General features: G+C 43.2%; 2 protein-coding genes across 3 annotated transcripts in view; one reads left to right on the forward strand and one right to left on the reverse strand.

The window, feature by feature from the left end:
* Positions 1-162: 162 nt before the first annotated feature.
* Positions 163-18,710, reverse strand: GTF3C4 (general transcription factor IIIC subunit 4). 2 transcript variants are annotated; one of them, XM_053373161.1, is made up of 5 exons: positions 18,190-18,710; positions 6,508-8,331; positions 3,901-4,031; positions 1,604-1,692; positions 163-848 (listed from the first exon to the last, which is right to left on the reverse strand). In XM_053373161.1, exons 1-5 carry the CDS (start codon positions 18,589-18,591, stop codon positions 784-786), a joined length of 2,511 nt encoding a protein of 836 aa, XP_053229136.1. In that variant the 5' UTR covers positions 18,592-18,710; the 3' UTR covers positions 163-783. The 2 variants fall into 2 exon arrangements, with proteins under 2 accessions (XP_053229136.1, XP_053229138.1); XM_053373163.1 differs by lacking the exon at positions 18,190-18,710 and adding an exon at positions 18,083-18,151.
* Positions 18,711-19,404: 694 nt separating this feature from the next.
* Positions 19,405-20,545, forward strand: part of DDX31 (DEAD-box helicase 31) — a 66,306-nt gene continuing 65,165 nt past the window's right edge. The window contains exon 1 of the mRNA XM_053373164.1: positions 19,405-19,875. Coding sequence (XP_053229139.1) covers positions 19,765-19,875 — 111 coding nt within the window. The 5' untranslated portion in view covers positions 19,405-19,764. The remainder of the gene's footprint in view (positions 19,876-20,545) is intronic.

The raw sequence follows: 20,545 nt of genomic DNA on the forward strand, positions 1-20,545 counted from the left end.
TTTAAAACTTACCCTCCCACATTTGGCACAGAGGGATTAACGTTTCCTATAAGAAGCCACTGGACTTGATTGCCAACCTCTGTAGGAGTGAAATAGTCAGGATTTTCACCCTCATGTAATGGGCATGCAGGACATTTTAAAAAATATTCTTAAACCCGCATGTTATTTCTAAATATTTAATTGTCTCTGGCACAGTGAGCACCATTTGTTCAAAACATTTATTGAAAAATAAATGAAAGAGCAAAAAGCAGGCTCAAATCCTGCTGTCCTATGAATTTCTATGAATTCCTATGAATTTCTATGAAGTCCTATGAATTTCTATGAAGTCCTATGAAGTAGTAGTAGTAGTAGTAGCAGCAGCAGCAGCAGCAGCAGCAGCAGCAGCAGCAGCGGTATCCCCCACTGCTGGGATCTTTGCACGAAAAGCATCCCATTGCCAAATGAAGCAGGCTGGAGGGTGGTGTGAAGTCAGCCCCGGTGCATTTCTCCAATTCCAGACCCTACTTGACAAGAAAAGAAAGGAGTCAAGTACCAATGCTTAACTGGGATGGGTCAGGGCTGTTTCCAAAGTGTCTGTGCTGAAGTTTTTCCAACAGAAGGCTTTTCTGCTTCCTCTCAGGTTTGAAATGGGCTGCTGGACCACTAAGCATGTCCAGCTCATTGTCTTCTACTCAAAAGTTCCTTTCTGGGTAATTTACATGCTTGCACCTTCAGGCAGTTTCCAGGGTTAGACTGGTGCTTTGTGCGCTGGAAAAACATACATCAGGCTCTCAATCTTGTTCTTTAGAAAACAGGAGAGTCACAAAAACTGCAAGGCCCCTGCAGCAACCTCTTGATCCAATCAGGATCTGAAAATAAGAAAACGGGTTGTTGGAGAACTAATGAGGAAAGGCGATAACGAAAGAGAAGGCCAATCATGAGACAATAGAGGGAAATGCCTCACAGTACAGTACACAGAATACTACCATACTTTTCCATATGCAAGACTAGGTTTTTTAACTAATAATAATGTTAAAAAGGGGATAGTCTTATACACGGGGGCAAACCCCCCCCATTTTCTTAATTTTGAGTCTTATACACGGGGGCATGTTATACACAGATAAATACTGTCTAAAGTGTTTCGAAGAAAATAACATGGGGGTTAGGGTGGTGGGAGGCACCACAAAGCACACTGTTCTGTGGTCACAAATATTCTTCACTTGTAATTATTTGCAAACGGTTATTGGGGAGCACAGATTTGCTTCAAAACATATTGGACCAAATAAACAGCATTATGTGCAACTTGGGATCTTCTTGCCTTTTCTTTCATGGATGACTTCAGTCTCATTATGATACACAAAAGAGGATGACTCCCCATTCCAAGAAGTGCAACTTCTGGAATGAAATCTCAAGTGGATTTTGAAATGGAGAAATGAGAATCTATGACCCAACAAAAAGGTTAAGGTAAATCAATATCTGGGGTGTTTAGGCCTCACCCAGCTGATAGGAATGCTTGATAGGTGCCTAGGGTGGATCAATGCAGAGCCTGCATCTTTGCCCAGATCAGAAACTCAGCCAGACTCTGCCACATCATCCACTCCTAGGTCTAAAGGAAAGAGCTCACCTTCTGGGGTTGGATTCCGGGCAATGCTGTCACGAAGCAAGCATCTTCTGTACACCAGGCTTTGGCAGGCTTGATAGGTAAGGAAGCACCTGCAGAAGTGGGAAAAGAATTATGGAAAGGCCTTTGTGGTTAAAAGGATCAGATGCTTCTCAGAATGCCATCTGTGCCACCCTTCGGATCATAGCTGGAGGACATGCAGCCCTCCAGATGCTATTGGACTCCAACTCCCATCAGTCCCAGCCTATAGAGCCAACTGTCAGGGTTGTTGGGAGGTGGAGTTCTGTAGAACTCCACAGGTTCCCTAGCCCTGTTTCAAATGATACCAGGAAAGGAAATACTGGACTGGATGAAATTAATTGAATTCTGCTCCCATGGGAATAAACAGGACGAGTAATGAGTAACTTGCCCAATAATTTCAGTGGGGCCTAAGATGAACTAACTTAGCCTAGATCCAAACTCTTCTAAACAGAAATCACCAGTTGGATGTAAATGTATAACACAACTAATGAAAGCAAATCAGATTATCCAAGACTAGTACAGGAAAAATATGAATTTCTTGACTGGGCAGGAAAGCAGGTAAGACACATAATTCATCTCTCCTATAAAGTGGGAAAAGAACACATTTAACCACTGTAGCTACAATGATATGCTTGCCTCCAAATCTCAAAATTCAAAATTTTGTCAAGCAAAATTTCCACTAGTTCTGCCCTGAGGCTTCAAGATCAGTTTTGATGGCCTGGGCACAGAATGTTAGCATCTTTTAGCAAATACACATAAATAATGATTCAGATGACATTATTTTTCAAACATTGTTGGCATGGTAGAACTATCCTGCATAATCTGAGGTAGTGATGCCAGTTACCCACCTTACTGAAACTACCTGGCCACGTTGCCCAGCTACCAGTATTTGAGACTGCCACATTGTTGGTTTACACACATGTTTTTAGGGGTATACAAAAGTTTTTAAAATGAGTACATTTGAAAATACTGGGAAACTGTATCAAAAAAAACTACATCACTGTCAGGGAGGCAATCGGGAAACACTAGTTTCAAATCAGAACAGCCAAGATTTAACAGCACATTCAAAGGCTTACAAGTCTATAATGACAGAAACTTTGGTGGAACAGAATCCATTTGGTCAGATCTACCACAGGTTTCAAATCAATCTGGCAGCAACAAACAATTCTCCAATAGAGTTTTACTTGAGCACAGGCAGGTAACATACTCCAAATAGGCTCAATATTCAGCTTCAGCACTTGTAGTTTCATGATCAGATTCCTATTCCTATCCCTTTGGCTAATTTCTTTCAACTTAATGAATCTATACCCTTTGTTTCAGCCCATCTTAGGCTGCCAAGGCAATTTCTTGAGATAAAACACATTTCACACACACCAAGAAACAAGCACAAAGTTAAAACCATTTTAAGTTCTGACACAATTTTAAAGACAGGTTGGGGGGTGCAGATTTACAGATCTGTCCAAAACAGCACAGGCTGGGAAACACCTCTGGGTGTTGAATGCCCACTTGCCTCCCAGGAACCTCAAAAGCGATATAGTGGTACCTCGGGTTAAGAACTTACCGTATTTTTTGCACTATAACGCTCACTTTTTTCCTCCTAAAAAGTAAGGGGAAATGTCTGTGCGTGTTATAGAGGGAATGCCTACGGGTGGCATGCCTACGGATTTTCCTCCTCTAAAAACTACATGCGTGTTATGGTCGGGTGCGTGTTATAGAGCGAAAAATACGGGTAATTCGTTTTGGAGGTCCGTTCTTAACCTGAAACTGTTCTTAACCTGAAGCACCACTTTAGCTAATGGGGCCTCCCGCTGCTGCCGGAGCACGAATTCTGTTCTCATCCTGAAGCAAAGTTCTTAACCCGAGGTACTATTTCTGGGTTAGCAGAGTCTGTAACCTGAAGCGTATGTAACCTGAAGCGTATGTAACCCGAGGTACCACTGTACACCACATTCCAGTGTCTGTTGTGAACAAGATAGCAATGAGGGAAATGGCAAAAGTTAGGCACTCAGGCACACAACTGCCAACAGGCTGAAATAGCATTGAAAAGGAGTTTCAAACTGTCTGCCTAAGAGCCATACTTCTCCAGCCCTTGCAAGCAAGCACCCTGCCTGTTTGCAGACTTTCTCAGGCAAGCAGAGATCAACCTGATTCTAACTCTCTGCTCCCCTCAGCATGCAGAAAGGCATTTCACAGCCACTGATAAACACCTGCCCCCTCCCTCCACTTGGCTAAATCAGAAAGAAGGGAACCTGACAGCGCTTGCTTGAAGTTGGGCTTACCTGAGCCAAATGTGTCCGTTGGAGCAAACTGCCTGCTTGCGATCTGTGAACGGCAGGATCTCTTTGCACAAGCTGCAGTGCTCTGGAAAAGTCTGTTTGTTCATTTTCTTTAAGATATGCCCAATCAGCACCTGGGAACACACAGCAGCAGCAGTCAGTAGCAGCACTTATAGGAAGAGACAGCTGCCTGCTGAAAGGTGGGGAAATCTCACAGGAGTTGTGAGGCGGGCTTTCTGAAGAACACAAGATGCAAAAGCCCAAGCCCTGCTTAAAACGGAATACAACAGAATGAAAAAGCAACAAAGGCGTCTCAGGCATGCAAAATGCAGAGTGAATGACTTCTCCGCATGCCGCTCAGGTAGTCTGAGGAACTTAATTGCCCTAACCCCCCACGCATTTCGGAAGAAAACTGATGGTTGAAGGTAAATCGAAAAGAAAGGAGCTTTGCCTCAAAGCGCATGTTACCACTCAAGAGAACATGATAAAATATTTTTGAACACTCTTTCTTATGTCAGCAGAGTTTCAAGTCTTAGCTACTTAGGAAGCTGCAGAAAAATACGGGATTGTGGCAACCACGGCACTGCACAATTGTTATTTATGTAGAACCATCAATGGAGGCAGGGCTCTATGGACCACCTGCTCCCACATCAACCAAGCAGAAAGTTCTTTTGCTGTGGCTCTTAAGAGTTTTGCAATCATCACAGATTAAAAAGGAAACAAAAGAGAAGGCTTCTTCATCTAGGGTATCCCAAGCTGGGGAACTCTCCTGAAGCAGGAGTGGTCAGTAGGGCAGGGTGGTAGTGCTTACCTGGCTTCCCAATTTCAAGGTTGCTGCTAGTTAACAAGAGGAAGAAGGAAGGTTGGCATGGTGCAGGCATCATACTGGTTGCAACCTCCCAATGCCAACCTCCTGGCCACCTGCACCCTTCCCCTGGTACATGGCAACAATCTTGGTGTTGGGAATCCAAGTAAGCCTTGCTGACTGCTCCAGCCTCAAGGAAGCTAACCTGGCCCCCACTTTATCATCTAGAAGGCATCAGCTTCATACATTTTTATTCTCTCAGACACTGTAATGGTTTGTACTTTAAGATCGTAATGGAAGGAGTATACGTTTTAAAACCACTGGAATTGAAGTTGGGGTTGTTGTTTTTACTTTCCAGTTTAATTGCTATTTTGTGTACAGGCAGCCCCGTTTATGCACATTCAGTATGTCTGCTCATGTATATGTGAATCACACCGAACCTGGAAGTGACTTGGAAATGTCATAAAAACATCACTAAAAGGGTGGGATGAAGGCAGAGCCGGGGTGGAACATGGTGTTTGCAGGCGTTTTCAATGGGTTTCAATTACACCCCATTTCATCAACGTGTGCAGTGCCTTGGAACATAACTCTGCGTAAATGGGGGGCTGCCAGTATTGTGCTAATTATGTTATTTGTTACCTTCATATGGTTTTATTGCATTTTTATTACTGTTATGTTTTAAACTGTACTGTAAGCACCCAAAGTTGAATATTGTGAAGGACTGTATATAAATACATTAATGATAGTAAATAAATAAGACATAAACAAAAGGTCAGGTCCCCCACCCCAAGGATCTTACAATTCATATGTCAACTGGAAAGGCAGCAGGGGAAGGCCCTAGCACTCCCTCCTAATAAGTGTGATGTTTTGACTTCTACAAATATTTACTGATTTTATTTAGGATATTAATATACCACTGGGTGACTCACAAGTTTGAAAGCAGTTTATTTGTGAAAAAGTGGCTTACAAGTAGATTTCAAGAAAGTTGCTCACAGTCCAGTTTAGCATAAGTAAGCAGTCTCCTCTGCCTTACAGACTGTCTATACAGGTGCCACTTGTCTTGGGGGGACAAGCAACCCTTTCCCACCCCAACCCCGCCAGACCAAATTCAGGATCAGATAATGCCCAGACCAGGAGGACAAGGTAGCTTCTGCCACACAGTTCTTTCCTCAGACAGGTGATTTGATGGTAGTTAGAATCGTCACAGAAGGCGAGTGACGCAGAGTTGTCTTTGGTAGTTCTGGCCTTAGCAAAGAGCACCTCCCCTTTGCTCCCTGATGAGATCTGGCATTAGATCAGATCAACAAGTCCACGATATTTACAGAAGCCAGTAACAGAAGTTGTGATCCTCTGGCAGACCCTCAAGAACTATTAGGAATCCAAACTATAACTTGCTAATATGGGCAGGTGGGACCTGCTTTCTTTGACAGCAGCACAGTCAGTGCTACCAGATCTGCCTAGTGAATAAGGACAGATAAACACTGAAGGGCATCAGAAGCCTGCACCAATGACCTAGACACAGTAGCATTTGACTTTTCCAGATTAGAGACCATCTTTTTAAAATTTTAATATGCACCAAGGTTTACAGTTGGCTTTTGAATTGTGGTTTGTTTGTCACACATAACAAGAAACTATGGTTGCTTCGCTGATTGCACAAAGAGAGGAGCAAAGTGAGAGAAATGGGGCTGTATGTGCATACATGAAGCTGGTGCATATCCTGGTTTCTTAAGCCAGGATTTGATAGGGCAAACTAAGCCATGCTATCCTACTGCAACCCAACAGCTTTTATGCTGGGATGCACTTACCCTTGCTGTCCTGTCATCATAACTTTCATCAGACATTAAGAAGTCGCAGACTCCCCTCGTGGGAATGCTGGTGTTCTCCGTAATCCATGTGTGCAGGTAGACTTCGCCCAACACTTGCTTCATATGTTCCCGTGTCAAATGCATTTCAACTGCTTCAATCTGAGCTTGGATTTCAAGAAGCTTATCTTCCATTGGCTCCCGTCCTCCTATGTCACTGGAGTAGACAAGAGAGTCATCTGCCAGATCATCCACATCTGCTCCTCGGATTATGTCGCTTGGATTCTGCTTGCTGCCCTGTTTTGAAGTGCCTTTGTCTTGTTGATGATCTTCACTGGTGCCCATCCCAGGGGAATGTGCTATTAAGACTTTTGTGTCCTCATGGGTTGGCTTCCACAGGGCCTCAGAGGGAGCCTTCTGCAGTGACTGGTACAAAATCCGCAAGAGAAACAGTTTAAAGCGCCAAAAATAAGTGGACCCAAAGCTCTCAATCTTTTTCTCCAAGGCTTCCTGTAGGAATCGTGGAATGTGCTTATCTTTCAAGATCTTCCAGCGGACAAGATCCGTGAGGTCAACCTGCTTGAAAAGGTTTTGGACAGATGATTCTAGCAGCTGGGCTGCTGCCTCCTCAAATGTTTTAAGAGTCACAAACTGGACCTGATAGCTCTTGGTGATAGGGTGGAGGCCATTGGTCATGCCTTCTGTGGTCACTACCGCCAGGTACACCCCACATGGGCTCACTGCGATCCCGTGAGTCCGCACAGAGCCAAGCACTTCAGACAACTTTATCAGCTGGTGCTCAAACTTCAATGCAACATCTGTGAAAATGGGAATCAGCTGCCTGACCTTCCCATCAATAGAGCATGTGTAGACAGTCCCATTCTGTTTGTCTGTTGTCATGGAAATGATTGGGAGAGAGTGGAGCCCTGTAACATGTGAATTATGAACATTTAAACCTGCTTTGGAGATTAAAAGAAGACACCAGAACACATAGCATCCTCTTGCGGCCACCACTAAGCTACAGCTGCATTTCTGATATGGGTGGTAGAGAGAAATGCTCTTGATGCTGTGTACAGGCAACTGGTCCATTTCTTGCCACAAAACCACCGGTTGCCTGAGGGTGAAATAGCCCTTGACTGCTTTAAGGTTGACGGGGAGGATTTTAACGGGTCCAAAAGCACTCCCAACAATGAGACCACTCATCTTCCTATTATTGTGCTCATATTCCCACCATGACAATACGCTGGGGGAAGTGATTCCTGATTCAATAGTATTGCAAGAGGTAATTGATTCCTTGCCCATAAATGGGAGCTGGAACTGCCAGATGGCAATATTGCCATTGTCAAAGATTCCGGCTAGCAGCACGCTGCCCACATCCCGACACTCATTATTATGCTTCACCTGTTGGGTGGTGCAGATTCCAGACCATTCCATGCGCACCATGGTCTGCATGCTGTGCCTTCTCTGGAATTCGGAGAAGTCCCCTAAATCCACCCTGGGACCCTCACCCTTACAAAGCCGGTAGCCGTTCTCAAACAGGCGCTCTCCATAGAGCTCAGTCAGGTCAACCAACTGCACCCACTGAAGTCTGTCAAGGTTAGCGTGGATGGTCAACCTGTTGTCCATGGTTAATGCTGCCAGGAGGCACCTGCTGTTTGCATCACAGCCCAGCGGAGACCAACTGGAGTATCTGAAGCCTCGCATGGACGGCAGCGACTTCCCTTCGGGGTTAAACACCCTGTCCAACATAAACGTCTGGCTCACGGTTGGATCCTTAGAACTGGCAAACTTTTCCTTACATTCAGCAACTTCCTTTTTGGAACCAACCTGAAAAAGAATAAGTGTGTTAAAAAAAATAACAATTAAACATTTTACTAGCTTGTTCAAAATGAAGGCTGGTGTAGCAGCTTAAAGGTATATAAATGAGCTACTTTTAGCAAAAGCCTGGTGCAATACTGGTGAAAACATCTGATCAAGCAAGCTCTTGCCACAACTTTGAACACTCTAGCATTAAATACTGTAAGAGCAGCCCAGTAAGATCAGACTGAAGACCTATCTTATGGAGGTCCAAATTTTTATACCAAGTGGGCGGCTGTAGTAGTTTGACATGGAAACTGTGAGCAGCACACTGCATGTGGCGCTTGGGCTGCATGTTGTTGTTGTTTTTTTCTTCATTTTTAAAATTCTGGTTTTTTAAAAAAGATATTTATTAAAATTTTCCAATTTAATACAATGAAAAAGAATCAAAAAGAAAAAAGCAAAAAAGTTTAAAAACACATAAAGTTCGCAATGCTTATTTTTCGATAACATATTTCACTGACCTCCTCATACCTCCCCTTCTTGTATTCCAATTCAAGTTGTTAGTTCAGCAAATCCTTATCAGTAATTTTTAACCTATTTCTTTACCCTTCCCCCCCCCATATCACTCAAAACATTGCAGCTAAAAACCTCTTAATTTCTATCCGACATCATTCAACATTCATTAATTTTACAATATTTCTGTAAGTAATCCTTGAATTTCTTCCAATCTTCTTCCGCCGACTCTTCTCCCTGGTCACGGATTCTGCCAGTCATTTCTGCCAATCCCATACAGTCAATCATCTTCATCTGCCATTCTTCCAGAGTGGGTAGATCTTGCGTCTTCCAATACTTTGCGATGAGTATTCTTGCTGCTGTTGTAGCATACATAAAGAAAGTTCTGTCCTTCTTTGACACCAATTGGCCGACCATGCCCAGGAGAAAGGCCTCTGGTTTCTTCAGAAAGGTATATTTAAATACCTTTTTCAATTCATTATAGATCATTTCCCAGAAAGCCTTAATCCTAGGGCACGACCACCAAAGGTGAAAGCATGTACCTTCATTTTCTTTGCATTTCCAACATTTATTATCGGGCAAATGATAAATTTTTGCAAGCTTGACTGGGTTCATGTACCACCTGTATATCATTTTCATAACGTTTTCTCTTAAGGCATTACATGCCGTAATTTTCATACTGGTGGTCCACAACTGTTCCCAGTCCGCAAACATAATGTTATGTCCAACATCTTGTGCCCATTTAATCATTGCAGATTTGACCGTCTCATCCTGAGTGTTCCATTTCAACAGCAAGTTATACATTTTTGACAAAATCTTAGTTTTGGATTCTAACAGTTCTGTTTCCAATTTAGATTTTTCCACCTGGAAGCCGACTTTCTTATCTGAATTGTAAGCCTCCATTATCTGATAATAATGAAGCCAATCTCGCACTTTGTCTTTTAATTTCGCAAAACTCTGCAGTTTCAGTCTATCTCCTTCTTGTTCCAAAATTTCCCAATATTTCGGCCATTTGGCCTCCATATTGAGCTTTTTCTGAGCTTTCGCTTCCATTGGTGACAACCACCTTGGGGTTTTATTCTCCAGTAAATCCTTATATCTAATCCAAACATTAAACAATGCTTTCCTGACAATATGGTTTTTAAATGCTTTATGTACTTTAACCTTGTCGTACCACAAATATGCGTGCCACCCAAAAACGTTGTTAAAACCTTCTAAATCCAAAATGTCTGTGTTCTCAAGAAGCAGCCAGTCTTTTAACCAGCAGAATGCCGCTGATTCATAGTAAAGTTTAAAGTCTGGCAGGGCAAATCCACCCCTTTCCTTTGCGTCAGTTAATATCTTAAATTTTATTCTGGGCTTTTTGCCCTGCCAGACAAATCTAGAAATATCTTTCTGCCACTTCTTGAAACAGTCCATCTTGTCCACAATTTGCAATGTTTGAAACAAAAACAACATTCTAGGCAATACATTCATCTTTATGACTGCAATTCGACCCAACAAGGAAAGCTTCAAATTTGACCAAATTTCTAAATCTCTTTTCACTTCCGTCCAACATTTTTCATAGTTATCTTTAAACATATTCCCATTTTTAGCTGTCATGTTAATCCCCAGGTATTTCACTTTCTTAACCACAGTCAAACCTGTTTCATTCTGAAACTTCTCTTTTTCAGTCAATGTTAGATTTTTCTCTAAAACCTTAGTTTTTGACTTATTCAGTTTAAATCCTGCAACCTGACCAAACTCTTGAATCAATTCCAAAACTCTTTTAGTACTAGATACTGGCTCCTGTAATGTCAATACTAAGTCATCTGCGAATGCTCTCAGTTTATACTGTTTAGCTCCGACCTGTATACCTTTAACCAACTTCTAATCATGTTCAGCAGGACCTCCAGGACCGAAATAAAAAGCAATGGGGAAATTGGGCACCCCTGTCGTGTCCCTTTTTCTATCTCAAATTGTTCCATAACCACGTTATTTACAATTAGTTTAGCCTTTTGTTCAGAATATATTGCACCTATACCATTCTCAAAACCTTGGCCTACCTCCATACCCTCTAAGTTCTTTTTCATAAAACTCCAAGAAATATTGTCAAAGGCTTTCTCCGCATCCACAAATATCAGCACTGCTTTAGTGTTTATATTCACTTCTAACTTTTCCAAAATGTCAATGTTATATTCCTCAAATTGTCAGATAAATGTCTTCCCGGTAGAAAGCCCGCTTGGTCCTTATGAATCTCTTCAATCAGTACTTTTTTCAGTCTCTTAGCTAAAATATCAGCAAAAATTTTGTAATCCACATTTAATAAGGATATGGGATGGTAGTTCTTAAGTTGAGTCTTTTCAGTTTCTGTTTTCGGTATAAGTGTAATATAAGCCTCTTTCCACGTTTCTGGTGCCCTTTTCCCTTCCAAAATTTCATTGCAGACTTCCTTCAGAGGTTGTATTAACCACTCTTTCAAAGTTCTGTAATATCTGTAAGTTAGCCCATCCGGTCCTGGAGACTTGCCTAATTGCATATTTTGAATGGCACCTTCTATCTCCTGGTCAGATATTTTACAATTCAACATCAATTTACTTTCTTGTGAGATTTTTTGTAATCCATTTGTTTTCAAAAAACGGTCAATGTCCATTTCATTCTGTGGCCCTTGTGCATATAGTTTGAAATACTTCTGGAAGCAATTTCTAATCTCAATTGGATTATGTATGTCCTTTCCTTCTACTTCCAAATTTGTAATGGTATTTAGTTTTTGTCGTTTTTTAATTGCCAAGCCAATAGTTTCCCACACTTATTCGCTGATTCAAATGTCTTCTGTCTCATTTGTTTAATTTTCCATTCTATTTCCTGATTCATCAATTCCATATATTGTACTTGATATAGTTTTATTTCTCTCAAAATCTCCTGCGACTTTGGCTTTACTCTCAGTTTTTTCTCTCCTTTTATTTTCTTCAGAATTTTATCTTTTTTCTCATTTCGACTTCTCTTCTTTATTGCATTCTGTTGTATCAAGAACCCTCTCATCACAGCTTTACTTGCATTCCAGATTACTCTTTTTTCAACATTGGTAGTCAAATTTATTTCAAAATAGTCTCTCAAAGGTTTTTGGGCCTTTTTATATACTTCTTCATCTCTAAATAAGGTGTCATTCATCCTCCATCTAAAGGAGCCGGTTGTTGTTTGCTTCATCTCCATCTTTACAGTGTTATGGTCTGAGCAAGTTTTAGGGCAGATTTCCACTTTCTTTATCTTTGGTGCCATTCCTCTAGTAATCCAAATTTGGTCGATTCTAGTCCATGTCATTTTAGCTTCAGAGAAGAAGGTTCCCTCTCTCCCCAGGGGGTTCTTAGTTCTCCAGATGTCAATCAAGTCCATATTGTCAGTCAATTCGAAAAAAGTTTTTGGTAGTCTACCATCTTTGGTGACTACCTGTTTTTGTGCCTTGTCCATGTTTGTAGATACTACTCCGTTCATATCTCCCATCAGAATAATATTATAGTCCATATAGTCCAGAAGGATCTCATGCAACTTCTTTAAAAATTCCGATTTCCCCTCGTTCGGTGCATACACCCCTACAATCAAAAATTTCTCTCCTTGAAATTGAATTTCAATTGCCAAATATCTTCCTTGTTCATCTTTAAAAATTAATTTTGGTAAAAATTTCTCCTTTGCATATATCACCACTCCTCTCTTTTTAACTTTATCAGACGAAATAAACTCTTGTCCCAATCTCTTATTAATAAGTATTTTCCTGTGTAGCCTCATTACATGTGTTTCCTGTAAACAAATCAAGTCCAATTGTTCTTTTCTTAGTATATGGAAAACACATTTTCTCTTTCGAGGGGAGTTCAGGCCATTACAATTCCAACTTAGAAGTTGCAGAGCCATGGTAAATTACTTAGTTTTCCCTCCAACTCAACCGAGTTGTTGTTCCTCTTCTGATGGCAGTGTGTCTTTCCCTGGGCCAAGAAGTCCAAATGATAAGTTTGCTATATCTAAAATTCCTTTTCCTGATGCAGGTTGGTCCTCACCGGCTTCCACTTCCTTCTGTAGGTCCTCCTCGTGGTCTTTCAAAAACTTGTCTTTATCATTCACTGTCCTTATTCTTATTTTCCTTCCTTTGTATTTGAAAGATAGACCTTGGGGAAATTCCCACCTGAAGAGTATTTTGTTTCTTCTCAATAGAACGACAAGATCTCTGTAATAAGTCCTTACATCCAAAATATATTTCGGTATATCCTTAAAGATCTCCACAAATGAGTCTTCAATTTCCAAAGTTCTTTGGTAGTGCAGATTCAAAATTTTGTCTCTTTCTTCTTTTGTTCTTAAAGTGATCAAACAGTCTCTTGCTTTGTTCTTTCTTTGTCTTTTACCAAGTCTAAATGCACTCACTACCTTGAATTCTTCCTTCCCCAGGTCCTGTTGCCAAAAATCTATAAATTCCTTTGTAAGGAAGTCCGCCAGATTATCTTTCTCACTTTCAGGTACAACTCTGATTCTTAAATTTCTCTCCTTTCCTTGTAATTCAATCATAGACAGTGTCAGATCGTGATCCTCTAGTTTCTTATATACCGGTGGTATCTTCTCCTGAGTAGCAATTGCAATTTCCTTAGCTTCCTCTGCTATCTTTCGAGTTGAGGCCGATTCCTCTAATAATTTTTCAATGGACTGTGTATTAGAATTCACCTTCTTTCCCAGTTCATTAATACTTGTAGTGTTCAAGTCAATTTTTGCTGAGGCCTCAGCTACTTGTTTATTTGTTTCTGCTACTTGTTTGTTTGTCTCTGCTACCTGTTTGGTTAAATTTTCCAAAGATTCATTAATTTTGCCGAGTGCCTGGGCCAATACGTCTTCAGATGACATAGCTTTTGGTTTTACTTGCAAAGCAGCAGCTCCTGCTGTACCTGCTGCTCCGGATGTTGAGGCCCTTCTCTGATGTATAGTATCAGTCTTGTATTGTCTGCCGGACCTGGTGGTTTTTTCCTGCGCCAGCTCTATCTTCCCTTTCTCATTTGCCATAACACTCTCATGTAAAACCCAAGGTCAGTCTCACGCCTAGTAGATTTGTTTTGAAGAGGAATTTTCCAAAGCTGTTATTTAGTGGCTTGAATGTTGTTGCAACATAGTCTCCTCTAGGGGGGACACTTCCAACTTTACTTTGCAACTTTTAAAACAAATATAGTCCTTATAAGTCCCCCGTGTCCCTATAAAGCCACAATTTCAATGTCCTTAAAAGTTACTTTATAGTCAGAAGCAGTTCTAAAAACACTGTATCTTTTGCAGAGTTACTTCAAGATTCTTTACCCTTAACGTGCTGACAGTTTTCCCACTGATCGGCTTTCCCAGTCACAGGCAGACCGTTCCCAGGTTTTAGAGGCAGCGGATATATCTTTACTTCCCTCTTTTCTTGCAGGTAAATAATCTCAAATTTTCTCCCCTCCGCTCCTGCAAATGGGAGGGGAAACCGCTTTTTTGATGTTGGATTTTAAGCCTTCAAAAAAAAGTCTTTCAAAGTTACAGCTTCACAGTCTCTTTGCTTTGATCTATTTACAATCCGGAAAGGCAGACTTCCTGTTTGTGCCTTTCCCGTTTCGGTGCCAAAATTACTCAAAATTTCCTCCGATCAATTCGCTTAAACCTACTCACGGGTAGTTGCTTTAGAGTCCAATTATCCAGAAAGAAATCAGCACTCTCCAACCATGGCCGTGCGGCTTCACTCCGCGGAAAAGGTAGACAACTTTCAGCCCCGCGCCGCTCACCCCCGTCCCGTTCCGAAGCCTTTAAAAAGGCTCCTTCGCAGCCAGGGGGGGACGCAAATGGTGCCCGCCGAGTCTCCAAGTTCACAGGCTTCACCGCCTGTGATTTTTTCGGGTCCCCGCTTCGCCGGAGTGGCAAGACCCAGTCCTGCGGAGCCGATTCCCTCTGGAGCTCAGAGGGAATCCGCCATTAGTCGCTGGCGCTGACCGGAAGTCCGCTTAGGCTGCATGTTGGACCACCCTGGCACAATAGCCACCTGCTGTCATTGTTCCCCTGCAAATGGTAAGTATTCAGAAGCCTCTGAGCCTGGAGGTAATATAACCATCATGACAAGTAGTCACTGATAGCCTTATTCTCCATGAAGTTGACTAATCTCCTTTAAAATCAGTCCAAGTCAGTGGCCATCACTACACCATGTGACAGCAGATTCCATAGTTTAAGTACATGCTGCACCAAGAAGTCCCTCTTTTTGTCTGTCCTGAGTCTCTCACCATTCTGCTTTATTGCATGACCCCATTGGGTTCTATTCTTATGAGATAAGGAGAATATTATTATAACTTATTCTTATTGCCCACCTTTGCTCCATAAAGAGGCAAAGGCAGTTAACAATGATCAAAGTAATAGAAATTATAGAAATATAAACTGTTATATTTAGCACATTTCCTTCTGGCTTTGTAAGAACAGAGCAATAGCCCTCCTGGATCAGACCCAATGCCATGCAATTCAGCATTCTGGATTGTATTACAACTTAGTTCTACTCAGAATACTCACTGAAACTGATATATTTATTTCATATTTTATTTATCTCATAAAATTAATACACTGCTTGATTGCTTTTTAAAAAAACAAAACCCTAAAAGCAGAGAGGACTAAAATACATTCATTTTATGGGATCTACTTTAAGTAGAACTAAGTTGGATACATTCCTCTGTTTCTTGCTTCAAGCAAGCCAAAGACACTCAGAAGTAGGATATGAAGACAATCACATTCTTGTTTGTCCTAAACACCCGATACTTAGAGGCAGTTATCATGACCCCATAGCCCTATCCTCCATGAATCTGTCCAGTCCTTGTCAGAAAGTAAGACAGTGTCAGCAGGATTGAACTAAAAGTCTATGGAGTCAAGCTTCCTGTCAACAGTAGCCACCCAAATTTATTTTATTTTACTTATCTTTTTTCATAAAAAAACATTTTTATGCCACCTTTTAGGCCAAAGCAATTTGTGACACACTGAAAATCAGTACAACAACTAAAACACTGTTAACAGAATCATTCAGAGACTAAAAAAGCAAGGAAAATGGAATGAGAATATCAACCGCCCAATCAGCCATTGCTGAACATCAGATGAAATATAAACATTTCTAGCTGCCTGCCCAAAAGTCAACTGGGATTGGTCCAATCTAATCCTATTTGGGGAGCGAATTCTACGGCCAGTGAGCTGCTGAAGAAAAGGCCCTGCCTGGTATTCCCAACCACCAAAACCTGTTCAGAAGGTGATTGTAACCTATGAGCCATTGCAAATGAAAGGAAGAAGTCTTTCAGATATCCTGGTCCCCTTAAAGAAGAATGCCATTGCATTCCTATCACCATCAGTCCCAGCCACACTGGAAAATGGTCAGGGATGATGGGAGCTGTAGTCCGGCAAAATCTGGAGAGCAGTAAGTTTCCCATTCTTGATTTGACTAAAAGTCATTTGACATGAGCAGGAGAGAGGGACTGTGGCTTTCATTTAAGAGCCCTCTTACCATCTCTCCCCACGCCCAATCGTTCAAGAATGAGACTTGCAGTCAAGCCCACATCTTGCAGCAGTAAATTCCACATGCTGGCCATGCCTTGTTCTAGATATGTAAAGCACGGAGGTGCATAGACTTCAGGTTTGTGGGATCTACTTTGTTTTAGTTTTTTTTTAAAAAAATAGAACTCTGAGTTAATAAACCAAACCAGCTATGATGTGGAAGACAAGCACAAGAAAATCTGAGCCCGGAAATGAAAAGAATTCCTAACTTTTCACCCCAAAATTCACTTCTGATTACCCAAAGTTTCTTCGTTTCAGTAGTAGCAAAGGGTGGGACTCATTTCACTGCTGCTGTTAAAACACCTGAAATCCTTCCAGAATTATTGCAAACCACCCAGAGATCTGGTGGTTCCACCTGCTATGCAGGCTAAGACCCTACCTGCCCGCAGACTGTCTCGCCAGAGTGGTGCATGCTCTAGTTATCTCCCGCTTGGACTACTGCAACGCGCTCTATGTGGGGCTACCTTTGAAGGTGACCTGGAAACTGCAATTAATCCGGAACGCGGCAGCTAGACTGGTGACTGGGAGTGGCCACCGGGACCACATAACACCGGTCCTGAGAGATCTGCATTGGCTCCCAGTACGTTTCTGAGCACAATTCAAAGTGTTGGTGCTGACCTTTAAAGCCCTAAACGGCCTCGGTCCTGTATACCTGAAGGACCGTCTCCACCGCTATCTTTCAGCCCGGACACTGAGATCCAGCGCCGAGGGCCTTCTGGCAGTTCCCTCATTGCGAGAAGTGAGGTTGCAGGGAACCAGACAGAGGGCCTTCTCGGTAGTGGCGCCCACCCTGTGGAACACCCTCCCTTCAGATGTGAAGGAAATAAGCAGCTATCCTATCTTTAAAAGACATCTGAAGGCAGCCCTGTTTAGGGAAGCTTTTAATACTTAATGCTGTACTGTTTTTAACATTTGATTGGGAGCTGCCCAGAGTGGCTGGGGAAACTCAGCCAGATAGGCGGGATATAAATAATAACAACAACAACAACAACAACAACAACAATAATAATTATCTACCAGGAGATCTACCATGTGGTGTAGTGGTTGGTGTTGGACTATGGAAGAGGTGCAGGAAACCCTTTTCATCCCTTCATAGGGAGGATATGACAGTGGTAGATGGGGCCAGAGGACAAGTGGGCAGAGCAGAAACAACAAAACTTTTGCACGTTCCAGTCATTCAAATGTCAGAGGTTTCAACCATCTGACTTTTCTACCTAGGCAAGAAAGAGACAGTTTGAAGGCACATTTCAGTGAGGCAAAAAAATGGTGTGGAGCAGGATATCTGAGGGTGTGTGGCCTGAATAGGGGGTGTGGTCTAGGGAGAGTTCCAAGGGCCAGATTGAGTGGGGTCTGGGGCCACATTCATGCTCCTGAGGTCTCCTAACCCTAGACTAGGATCTGTAAGACTCAAATCACCACTCAGCCACATAAAGCTCATTAGGTGACCTTGGGCCAGCCTGTGTTTCTCTTTGCCTAACCTAACATGCTGGATTACTGTGAGAATAAGGATCCCTTACTTCATTAAGCAGAGAGTGGAAGAACCATGTTAAGCTACTTTGCTCCCCTTGCAGAAAAAGCAAGGTCTGCATGCGATTCCTGCACTGCAGGGGGTTAGACTACATGATGGGGGGGTCCTTCCAACTCTATGCCATTTGAGAGCACAGGCAGCGCTTAACGTTAGTCCTACTGAGAGTGAACTCCTTTAAAACAGACACACCTCCGCATCCTGTGGCAGTGGGTTCCGCTGGTTGATCATGCACACGCCGTGCATGCCTAGACACGGCCGCCCATCCCACCCTGCAGCGGTCGCCATCCATTGCCCACCTTGAGGTGACAGGCGGCGGCGGGGGCCGGCACGGCCGTGCGGTGGATGACGAGGTCAGCGCCGCTGCTTCCACCTCCTCCTCCGCCGCCGCCGCCTTGGACGTCGCTGAGCTGCTCCAGGACAGCGATGCTGCGGGCTGTGCAGACCGACACGCGGTGGTCCTCGGACCAAGCCAGCGGCTCCACACCGCTCACGCCGTGCTGCAGCCGCACTGCCGGCTCGCGACGCACCGCCGTCAAGCGGAACCCCGCGCTGCCGCTGCTCGGTCCCGCCGCCTCGTCGTCTTCCTCCTCTTCCTCTTCTTGAGGCGGCTCAGCCTCCTCCTCGTCGTCGTTCCCCTCTGTCAGCGGCGACGCTGCCGGCTCCACTGCTGGGCTTCCCTCAGCCGCCGCCATCGCCATCTTATCGCCGCCTTAAAGGCCGCGCGACCCTCCCCTCCACCCCCGCGACGCTCCACCGCCGCCAACCGTTACTGCCCACCATCCGAACACAGAGAGCCCATGCGCCGCCGCGCATATTGGGGCCTGAGAGGAAGGACCTTAGTTTATCTCTCGCGTGTGTGGTGGGGAGGGAGAATCCGTTCGAGGGGTGTCTAATTTAGTGCCTGAGAAAACGAATTTGGATTTTTGAGTGTGCGGGTGTTTTTTGATATTAGCAGAGGAAGGCAATTACGGTATTTTATTTTGTTTAGCATCCCTGGGGGGCTTTATCCAAGCATTAGTTTAAATTTTTGTTATTGTTACTCGCTTTTTTTTTACCAGGGCAACTCAAAGCGATGCACATACATTAAAATTGGCCTAAAAAAGTAGAGAACAAAAGGAGTGGCTATCCAGGCGTTGCAAGGTTACGCTATTATTTTATGTTGCTTTTATTTATACCCCACCTACTTTTCCTTCTCCCCGTTTTGCCCTCACAACAACCCTCCGAGGTAGGTTAGTTAGGCTGAGAGTGAGTGGCTGGCCCAAAGTCACCCATGGCCTCCATGGCCGAGTGGAGAGATTCGAAGACTGGTGTCCCAGGTTCTAGTCCGACACTAGATCCACTACAGCACACTGACTCTATTATTAACATTATCATTTATGAGACCACCAGCCTCAGGTTCTAGGACAGGTTATAACAATTAAAACGCTATGTTAAAAACGACTTGGAGTCACATAAGATGGGTCCTAAAATTACACCTTTCAATTGTCGAAAGCGCGGGGGGGGGGAGTTCCTATTATCATGTTTTTGTGTGTGTGTTGTGAGTGTCCGCAACCAAAGTAACTCGAATCAAACAGGAAAAAGGGCCCTGCAGCACCTTAAACACTAAGACACTCTCGATTATGTATAACTTTTCCTAACACAGAATCCACTACACTTCTCCTTTTCTGCAAGGGATCTTATTAGACACCTATGTTTGGGGTCCTTCTCCTTCCAACATACGCACGTGGGTGCTGGTGGGGTAATGACTCAAGTGTGCAAAACTCTGGGAGTCTGTATTGGGAGTTACTACTGCTGATCCCCTAAAAGCCTGGTATTAAATCGATTTCTGGGTCCCCTAACTCCCTGTCAGAAGTGCTTCGATTCAACCAGCCATGGAATGCGATGAGGGGCTGTTCATCAACGTCTGCCAGCGTCCTTCAGGTTTGCAGCCCCGCACTCAGCAGAGGACAGCCTCAAAGCCACAGCATGGCAAGGCAAAAAAGGTATGCTTGTTTGAGGTTGCTGGTGAGGGAGAAAGCGTTTTGGGGGAAAGGGGGCCGCCAGAGTGAACGGAGTTGGAGCAGCTCCTGTACCTACCTCAGTTGGGGCGTTTTAGTTTAGGTTGGGAGTTAGGTAAGGATGTGGGTGAGTGAGATGTTTAAATATATATATATGATCAAGGAGCTGGAGGAACTCCCCTAGTATTAGGAAAGGCTGCAACATGTTTTAATGGTTTTATTAAGGTTTTACTGTGTTACAAAAGTACATACAGTGTCTTTGATTTAAGTTCGTAGAGTTGAAAGGCTGCAATATTTGAGGCTAATTTATTTAAGGGAAAAGGCTGAGTAAGGGAGGACATGGTAGAGGTGTATACAATTATGCATGGTGTGGAGAATGGGTTTATCTACCCTTCTCATAAAACTAGAACGTGGGGTCATCCAAAGTAGCAGAAAGGTGGGAGATTCAGGGCAGACTGAAAGAAGGATTTTTTCACACAGGGCACAATTAAACTATGGGATTTGCTCCCACAAGTTGTACAGTGATGGTGGTCAGGGCAGTGATCTGGCCCTGGGGCACCAATCTCAATGGGGGGGTGAGCTCACATTATGACACTTGGTTTTTTGGGGAATTTGAAAAGTTCCTCAATATGAATTAGATCATCTTGGAGAGCCA

Source organism: Podarcis raffonei, chromosome Z (assembly GCF_027172205.1).
Source record: "Podarcis raffonei isolate rPodRaf1 chromosome Z, rPodRaf1.pri, whole genome shotgun sequence".
Taxonomy (NCBI): domain Eukaryota; kingdom Metazoa; phylum Chordata; class Lepidosauria; order Squamata; family Lacertidae; genus Podarcis; species Podarcis raffonei.

What these genes read in the sequence shown, in the direction of transcription:
- GTF3C4 (XM_053373161.1), bottom strand. Translation starts at nt 18,591, where the DNA reads ATGGCGATGGCGGCGGCTGAGGGAAGCCCAGCAGTGGAGCCGGCAGCG. An exon ending in ATGATGACAGGACAGCAAGG is followed by an intron (nt 4,032 to 6,507) that starts GTAAGTGCATCC and finishes GTGTGTTCCCAG; the next exon opens with GTGCTGATTGGGCATATCTT. An exon ending in AACGGACACATTTGGCTCAG is followed by an intron (nt 1,693 to 3,900) that starts GTAAGCCCAACT and finishes CCACTTCTGCAG; the next exon opens with GTGCTTCCTTACCTATCAAG.